This window comes from Pygocentrus nattereri, chromosome 18 (assembly GCF_015220715.1).
Source record: "Pygocentrus nattereri isolate fPygNat1 chromosome 18, fPygNat1.pri, whole genome shotgun sequence".
Lineage (NCBI taxonomy): Eukaryota > Metazoa > Chordata > Actinopteri > Characiformes > Serrasalmidae > Pygocentrus > Pygocentrus nattereri.
Genome location: NC_051228.1, coordinates 40169802 through 40179363, shown reverse-complemented (window position 1 = coordinate 40179363; position 9562 = coordinate 40169802). Strand labels below are relative to the sequence as shown.

The following is a 9562-nucleotide window of genomic DNA, read 5'->3' as shown; positions in this document are numbered from 1 at the left end:
TATGGAACAGTGTTTCTCCAGAAAGTCCTGTCTTCACTTCAGGCTTTTAAAAACCTCTATTGTAGCCCATATTTAGTGCGTTATTTCTTGATTAATATATATGCTTGTGTATATATACTCTTCTGTATTTTTAATGTTATATCTGGCATTCTTAGCGAGGAGCAAAGTAAGCGTTTCATTCTAGATAAGGAAACTTGAACTTCTGAATGGCTGTTTCATGATTCTCTCATTGTATCCTCCCGTTTTGTAATTGGTCACTTTCAACTCTTCCGAGCATAATGGCCTTTTCCAGGCAATCAGTTTTTCCTGGAATATGTCCAAAATAAGAGCTTTAGTTTGGTTATCCACCTCATTATTACACCTGCCCACCTTCACGCAGCGCTACAGTAAAGCTCCTGTAATTACCAACGTTTCACAAAGCAGGATTTCTCAGTCGGCCTTATAAAGGACATTCCTACTGGACAGTCCCCAACTTTTGGATTAAGCTATCCGGCTTACTGAAAGATCCTGCTTTAGGAAACAGCATGACTAAGAATGTGATCCATAGTAACATATTACACACAAACAGTTCATATTCCTGTCATATCACTTTCCATGAGATCCCAAGAGAAAAATCATTCCGCTCTGATTCTTTCGGTTTACCCACTTAAGCCAATTACAACAGAGAGAGAGAAAATGAGAAACAGACGAGGAGTTGGTGAATAGAAAAACTTTATTTTACATCTGTTTATTATATTGCCCATTAAAAATTCTCCCTTTATGTGCTGCACATTCCCAATGTTTTAACCCAGAGCTGGGGAATTGAGGGCTGGAGTCCTGATTGTGAGCGCTTCCCTGCTCTAGAACTCCGACTAAACTGGAATTCAATCAATCAGATATGTGTGAACAGGAAAATCAGCAAACTGTGCTGGAATCCTGTCCACTAGGATCTCATTCTCCCATCCCTGCATTTTCTAATCAGGCCTTAAAGAAGGGAATTCCACTTCTTTCTTCTTTCCGCTTCTTTTTTATGTTTTGCATAGCTCTGGCTTTAAGACGTAAAGTCATTCCGGGTGGTTTGATGTGAAATAAGAGAAACTTAGAGTCCGAGCTGGTTGCAGTGGTGGTGATAGGAACCAGACATCTGAAGTGTTTGATGCCTCTAAGAATTTTGACACAAAGTTTTTCGTAATTCCGAGAAGAGGTGTGGCCTGAAACATTAAAACCCATTCGTGGCCTAAAGCAGTGGCTCCCATCCTTGGTCCTGGAGTCTCACCTGCCCTGCACGTTGTAGTTCTTTCCCTCCCAGCACACCTGACCTGACTAGGCAGTTAACTAGCAGGCCTGTCCCGAGGGGAAGTGGGTGCTCAAGACCAGGACTGAGGATCAGTGGCCTACACTCTTAATTTGACGGTTCTTCAAGGGTCTTTTGAACACAGACAATAGTTTTACACAGAACCATGAACATTTAAAAATTACATACTGAAAGGGTTCTCTGCATGGTGGAATGGTTCTTCAGCTTGTTATATATGGTTCTGGACAGAACTTTTTGAAAAGGTTCTATCTAACACCAAGAATGGTTCTGCTCTTGTTACAAGCTTGCTATGTTTGCAATAAAAAGTTCCATATAGAACCATATGACACATTTTCCAATAAACCGAAGAACCATTTAAGCATGCTAATGAGTGTTTATGGTTCTATATAGACCACTGTTTATACTAAAGAACCCTTGAAGAACCGTGCTTTTTGTGAGTGTAGAGGTACATATGGGGTGCTGTAAGGCAAAACAGCCACAAGACGTAAGAGAACCTACTTCATTAGATTAAAATATCAAGCCACTCTGAATGAATCTGCTCCCATTTCAGCAGAACTTCAGAATAAATCAGTGGATTTTATAGGCGCCCTAACTGCACAGAGACAGGCTACACAGGGAAAATGTATTTCAGTTGTTTTTATTATTGATGCATTTCCAAAAAAAACATTTTGTCCAAATTCCATCTTATTCATACCACATCACTCATGCTGTGGACTTCGGCTTCATCTGGGTTTGTGGCGTTTGAAGCTGCGGTCAGATCAGTGGATGGCAGGTTTGCTGAGTGAGAGTGCAGTGACTGTGTAAACTGCGTGGGGCCGCGTTGTGGCGCTGCTGCTGTTGTTGGTGTTTTACAGAGAGAAGCTTGTGTCTTGCATTTTGCTGCTGAATGTGCTTATAAACCATAAGTGAGTTGAGGTGGTAATCCAGGTCCACAAAGTTAAAACCCTCCCCGGGATTTTGTTCCAACTGCTTGACTTCTCTAATTTGCTCAAACCGGCAGCAAAGATGTTCAGACAGCTGGAACAAAATCCCGGGGAGGGTTTTAACTTTGTGGACTACCCGCTTCTGCTGAAGAGTACACATTGGTCTGATCCATGGCATTTGACTGATCTCCCAATGTCCTCTAGACCTGGCAGTGTTTGCAACAGCAGAGGTCAAATAGGTCAGAACCGAGTCAAACACGCACAGCTGTTAAGCAAATACACGGCATGTGACTGAGTTCTGTTCTGTCTGAACGTGGACGCGTTTGGGGGACGGGATGCTCCTTTTTCCCCCTTTAAAGCTGGATGGTAGAGGAAATCACTCAGTTGCCTACATTTCCACTGAGCTTCATTACTGGCTGGAGCTGTTTAATCTATATTCTGTACACACTGCGCTGCATAGCCTATTCACAGCTCTATTTTCAGAAGATCATGCATTAGTCTAGAATTCAGGGCGAAGTAACGCGAGCATGGCGTGCCAACCTCGGCCAGCACCGGGGGTCTAAACGGCCACGTTTGCCAGTCTGGGGTCTGAGTCCTGCTCATATCTGTAATGATAGACTTCCATTTGGTCTCGACACGCCTCTCTGATGTTATTTAGCCACCTTTTGATGCCCCCTCTGTTCAAGTAGAGAACCATGAGGAACACCACGCCGATCAGCGCCAGCACGATGCCAAGAAACACGTAAGAAACGGCTTCCAGCTCCGCGTCCGGCTCGGCGTTCGCGCAGTCGAAGTCCTCCTTGCGAAGTTTCTCCACAGGTAATCCACTCCTGGCCTCCGGCAGCTTGCAGAGCACGCGAGCGGAGTCTGGACACCTGGAGTCGTTTCTGAGCCAGTAATAAAACGCCTCCAGCTCGCAGCCGCACTCGAACGGGTTCAGAGACAGAAAGACGCGCATTGTGGGGGATTCGCTCAGACTCGACACGTCGTTTTTCCCAATGGTCTCAATGGAGTTGTTGGTCAGTACCAGCGTGCTCAGGTTAAGGTAGTCAACGTGGACGATGGGGATCGCCGTCAAGCGATTTCCGGACAGTTCCAGGGTCTGGAGGTGCCTCAGGCTTCCAGTGGACAGCGCCTGGGGCAGTTCCCTCGCGCCGCGGGGCGTCAGAGTGTTGTTCAGCGAGAGAAAGTGCAGCTCGTCCAGCCCGCAGAACGCCTGGACGGACACGGCGGCCAGTCTGTTGTGGCTCAAATCCAAGCGCTGGAGCCGCGGGAGTCCGCGGAACGCGTGCGCCTCGATGACGTGAATGTTGTTCCAAGAGAGCCGCAGCGTCCGCAGCTCCAGAACCGACCCGTTGGCCGAAAAGGCGCCAGCCCTCAGGGCGGAGATGTTGGCTCCCCTCAGAATCAGGGTGCTCGTCCACTGGGACACGTCCAGGGGAAGCTCGATCTCTGGAGAGTCCAGGCAGGTGACGGTGGCAGGGTCCTCGGCGCAGGTGCAGAAGGCCGGGCAGGTTTCGCCGCGGACGGAGAAAATGAGCAAACACAACAGCGGAGCGGTCAGACAAGCGCGAGACGCAACGCAGGAGACAAGCCATGTCCTCTTCCTTTCCATTTTTCACATCAGGTCAGAAACGCGGCGTCGGAGCTGACAGGTCTGTTTCGCGCGCGTGGATCAAAGCCGCTCTCATGGAGCCGCTGGAACATGTGCAGTGGTCACTTGGTGAAGAGTTTCGGCCAGTCCGCGCGGCGGGGCAGCGCTTTGGCACCGCGGGCTCATCCTCCCTCCCTCAGCTCCTCCAGCGCTCCTAGCACCAGCACGAAGTAAGCGCTGGCCACCAGGAGCTCCTCAGAGGTGACCAAAACCTCGCCCACTTCGAGAGAGAGAGAGAGAGAGAGAGAGAGAGAGAGAGACTTAGAGAGAGAGAGGGACAGAGAGAGAGAGAGGGACAGAGAGAGAGAGGGGGGGGGACTTATAGAGAGAGAGAGAGAGAGAGAGGGGGGACTTAGAGGGACAGAGAGAGAGAGGGGGGGTTAGAGAAAGAGTGAGTGAGAGAGAGAGAGAGAGAGAGAGAGAGGGGGGGGGGGACTTAGAGAAAGAGTGAGAGAGAGTGAGTGAGTGAGAGTGAGAGAGAGCAAGAGTGAGAGCGAGTGAGAGAGAGATAGTGAGAGAGAGAGAGAGGGGGGACTTAGAGGGACAGAGAGAGAGGGGGGGTTAGAGAAAGAGTGAGAGAGAGTGAGTGAGAGAGAGAGAGAGAGGGGGGGGGGACTTAGAGAAAGAGTGAGAGAGAGTGAGTGAGTGAGAGTGAGAGAGAGCAAGAGTGAGAGCGAGTGAGAGAGAGATAGTGAGAGAGAGAGAGAGAGAAAGAGAGAGACTTAGAGAGAGAGAGGGGCAGAGAGAGAGGGGGGACTTAGAGTGAGAGAGAGAGATAGTGAGTGAGTGAGAGAGTGAGAGAGAGTGAGTGAGTGAGATTGAGAGAGTGAGAGAGAGAGAGCGAGTGAGAGAGAGATAGTGAGAGAGAGTGAGTGAGTGAGTGAGAGTGAGAGTGAGTGAGAGCAAGAGTGAGAGAGAGCAAGAGTGAGAGCTAGTGAGAGAGAGAGAGAAAGAGAGAGAGAGAGACTTAGAGAGAGAGAGGGACAGAGAGAGAGGGGGGGGATTAGAGAGAGAGGGGGGACTTAGAGGGACAGAGAGAGAGAGAGAGGGACAGAGAGAGAGAGGAGGGGGGACTTAGAGAAAGAGAGAGAGCGTGAGAGAGAGAGCGGGAGAGAGAGAGTGAGAGAGAGAGAGAGAGAGGGGGGACTTAGAGAAAGAGTGAGAGAGAGAGAGAGAGTGAGTGAGTGAGAGTGAGTGAGAGCGAGAGTGAGTGAGAGAGAGAGCAAGAGTGAGAGAGAGCAAGAGTGAGAGCGAGTGAGAGAGATAGTGAGAGAGAGAGAGAGAAAGAGAGAGACTTAGAGAGAGAGGGACAGAGAGGGGGGGGGGTTAGAGAGAGAGAGAGGGGGGACTTATAGAGAGAGAGAGAGAGGGGGGACTTAGAGGGACAGAGAGAGAGAGAGGGACAGAGAGAGAGAGGGGGGGGTTAGAGAGAGAGAGGGGGGACTTAGAGAAAGAGAGAGAGAGTGAGAGAGAGAGCGGGAGAGAGAGAGTGAGAGAGAGAGAGAGAGAGAGGGGGGACTTAGAGAAAGAGTGAGAGAGAGATAGTGAGTGAGTGAGTGAGATTGAGAGAGCGAGAGAGTGAGAGTGAGTGAGAGCGAGAGTGAGTGAGAGAGAGAGACAGAGTGAGAGAGAGCGAGTGAGAGAGAGATAGTGAGAGAGAGAGAGAAAGAGAGAGACTTATAGAGAGAGAGGGACAGAGAGAGAGGGGGGGGATTAGAGAGAGAGAGGGGGGACTTATAGAGAGAGAGAGAGAGTGAGAGAGAGAGAGGGGGGACTTAGAGAAAGAGAGAGAGATAGTGAGTGAGAGAGAGTGAGTGAGTGAGATTGAGAGAGCGAGAGAGTGAGGGTGAGTGAGAGCGAGAGTGAGTGAGTGAGAGAGAGAGACAGAGTGAGAGAGAGAAAGAGAGAGTGAGAGAGAGAGAGAGAGAGAGAGACACAGAGAGACAGACAGACAGAGAGAGAGAGGGGACAAGAGAAAAACAGGAAAAAAACAGGAAAACAGAGACAGAGCTGCACTTCCTGACCGAGCGCCCGGAATTCACTGAGATCCACAGAGAGTTCTTTACAAAAATCAACAACAAACATCCGACATTTACCAGCCGGTCTAACACAGAGACACTGCCGTGTCTGTTAGGGGAGCACAGAGAGAGCAGCTCTCGCCGCTCAGTACACCCTGACCTGCCCACCGGGAGAGGGACAGTGAGTGACCATGTCTCATACACACACACACACACACACCTATACAGACACACACACACCTACACCTATACAGACAGACACACTCACACACCTACATTTACATTTTACATTTACGGCATTTGGCTGACACTCTTCTCCAGAGCGACTTAAGATTTGGTCATTTTACACAGGGAGGCCAAGGTGGTGTTGGGAGTCTTGCCCAAGGACTCTTATTGGTGTAGTGTAGGGTGTTTACCCAGGTGGGGATTGAACCCCAGTCTACAGCGTAGAAGGCAGAGGTGTTAACCACCACACCTACACCTATACAGACACACACACACCTACACCTATACAGACACACACACACACAAATACACACACACTCACACATACAAATATATACACACACACACACACACACATACAAACACACACACACACACACACAAATATGTATGCACACAGATAGACATACACACACACACGGATACACACACACACATGTATTCATTGTTTTTATTTTGATTATATAGTGTCTTTCTGGATTGACGGCTCTACAATTTAGCAATTTAGCAATGTTTAATATTTTAGAATCTTTTTTTTTTCTAAAAATTCCAGATTCTAATGTGTTCACCTCTTAAATCGTTGATGTTCTGTTTAAAAATCTTTGGCAATACAAATGTAGCATATTTGTCCTGCTAATAAAGCACCTTGAATTGAATTGAATTGAATTGAATTGAATTTAAATGAATTGAGTGAGAATGAGAGAGAGACTGAGACAGAGAGAGACAGAGAGAGAAACAGAGAGAGACCGAGGAAGAGAGAGAAAGAGACAGAGAGAAAGAGACGTAGGTAACCTGGTATTTCCTCTCCTGTAATCTGGCTTTATTTAGTAATAATCCTTATTTTTGATTTGTCCATATTTACTGTAAGAGCCCAGCCTTTATAGTAAGTCTCCAGTGCTGACAGGTTCTGCTGGAGTCTTTTGTTGGTGCTAATAGTTCTAGATCACCTGCGTCCATTAGACACTTTATTTCCTGGGATGAGTCCAGGACTGCTTGAATTGTGTAATTTAGTGACCAGTTCATTTATATGTACATTAAAGAAGGTGGGCCTCAGGCTGCAGCCGCGTTTTCCTCCCTGGCTTTGTTTACGCAGCACCGTGTTACTGCGTGTGGTTTTTATCATGAACTTGACCTCCGACACCGCTTTGTATTAGTTTCCTCGTGGTTTGTTGTGGACGTGGTTGTTTATTAGAGTCTGGACAGCGTACAGATGATCTGCTGTTCTATGTTTTGGTAAGAAGCCAATTTGAGATTTATTGATGATCTTGTTTGTGTTTAGAAACATCTGAATCCTGGTGTTAGTGACCCGAACCCTACAGGAGACCTTTCCTAACATGCTTCCTCTGTAGTTTGGAGGATGTCATTTATCTCCAGATCGGGGTGACGATGCCTTCGTTCCAGATTTCAGGGAATTGACCAGCATTTAAAACCTGGGTGACCAGTTTCAGCCCTGCCATCTGAAGCTTAGGGCTGCTGTATGTGAGGATTTCTGCTCTGATCGTGTCGCGTCCAGAGGCTTCGTTTACCTTTAGTCTGTGAATTTGGACTCTGAGTTCTGAGAGTGTTGGGTGTGTCCAGTTGGTTAATTTCCTCTGATTTCTTTAGTCCTATGGTTCTTTGTTTCTGCGTTTGGTTCAGACCTTTACGTTCTGGGTTCTGGGTGTTGCAGTTCTGGATTGGTGTGGGTTCTTTGTTTGGTGTTGTTTGATGATTTCCACACGTCTCAGAATGAGTTTTCATTACCTGCTTGTTGAATGTCTGATAAACGAGTGGACGTGTATTTGCTCCGTTTGTCCTGCAGTAGTTTTGTTTCAGCTCAGATAAACACTGTAGGTGTTGATCTGTAAGGTTTATGTTTCTTATTCATTTATATGTTAATGATTCAATTTAACATGTATTTACAGCTTTGGCAACATGGGTCTCATATCCTGTCATATCAATAAAGCATATGATTTGATTTGAGAGACAGACAGACAGAGAGAGAGAGAGAGAGAGAGAGAGAGAGAGAGAGAGGGAGTGAATGAGAAAGTGAGAGAGAGTTTGTTTTCCCACAGTAACAGATAAATAAATAAATATTCATATCTCAGATGTTTACTAACCCAATGCATTAACTAATTTTAAATTAATTTTAAACCCTAATCGCAATATCTCAACTTGTGAAAGTAGTACTTAAAATTGTTATTTTTATTTTTTGTCTTTTTCATGTCTTTCCATGGCTTTAGTCTGTAAAACAGCACACTAAGCTGTTTCATCCACTTTAACACTCTGTGTTATACAGTTTTGTGATTTAACATTGTGTTAAAATAATCTGGGCACCATCATTTCAACACATTTGGTGTTAAAAGTAAATGTGTGTCTCCATCCGAGCTACTGAGGTGTCCAGTTAGGGGCAGTTTTCCTGAGGGATATCTTAGCCACATCCCTGCATTTTAGAGCAGGAAGCCAGACGGCAGCCCTGCCCCTCATGGCCACATGGTGAGCACATTTACACTGAAGTGTTTCACTGCTTATTAAATGACACAAAACGCACGACAGCCAATCAGAACACAGGATATTTAAATAAATCAGTCCTAAAGGCACAGTAAGGATTACAGAGCTGTTTGGTCATGGTCATGTAAAAATGAATTAGGGGTTTGGTTCACAGTGCATAAAGCACAACATGATCAATGGATCTCAAAGAAAAAGAAAGAAATGCAAGGAAAGTGTAAGATGCAGTGAAGCCATCGCTGCCACAGGTGTTTAACTGCGTGCAGCAGCTCGTACAATCTCTGCTCTGCTAACAGAAGGAGACAATCACACATGAGCCTCCATGAGTTCACTGTGCTCATCCAAGGGTCAGCTAAGCTCCCCAGCACTGGGCTGTGGAGCAGTGGAACTGTCTAATCTGGAGTGATGGAGCTCCATCCAGTACCTTTGGGATGAGTTGGAGTGACCTAGAACTGATCATCCCGACCTCACTAACTCTTGTGCATGAATGCAATCAAATCCTCACTGCATTGTTCCAACGTCTAGTGTAAAACATTCACAGAAGAGTAGAGGCTGATATTGCAGTAGTGCACATGATTTCAGAAGAAACCTGTGCTTCCCTCTTTCAGTGTGAGAGGCACATGGACAACTTACCTCACCACTTAACTGGCACCACCCAGTTAGGATGGGTTCCCTTGTTCTGAGCTTAAGGCTTGAGGCTCAGGGTTTCCTCTTTATGCCGTCTCAGGGAGCTTTTCTACCACGGCTGGTTCATTAAGGCTCAATAGAGAGTGACATTATTTAATATACACAGTTCTATGTAGATAAACCTGAGCTACATCTTTATCTGGTGTCTGCGATCTTTGATCTCGCCTTACCATCAAACTTAGTATCAGTTAAAAGTTCCAGTGATGATCCAAGTGTTCATGTGTGGATTGATGACATCAGCTGCTTTCTTCTAGCACATCGTCTAAATTTAGTG

The 9562-nt window shown here is 46.5% G+C and overlaps 1 protein-coding gene across 1 annotated transcript; it reads right to left on the bottom strand.

The window, feature by feature from the left end:
• Positions 1-1915: 1915 nt before the first annotated feature.
• Positions 1916-4101, bottom strand: waif2 (Wnt-activated inhibitory factor 2). Its single transcript, XM_017683206.2, has one exon. The coding sequence runs from the start codon at positions 3830-3832 to the stop codon at positions 2777-2779; it is 1056 nt and encodes a 351-aa protein (XP_017538695.1). The 5' UTR covers positions 3833-4101; the 3' UTR covers positions 1916-2776.
• Positions 4102-9562: the final 5461 nt, after the last annotated feature.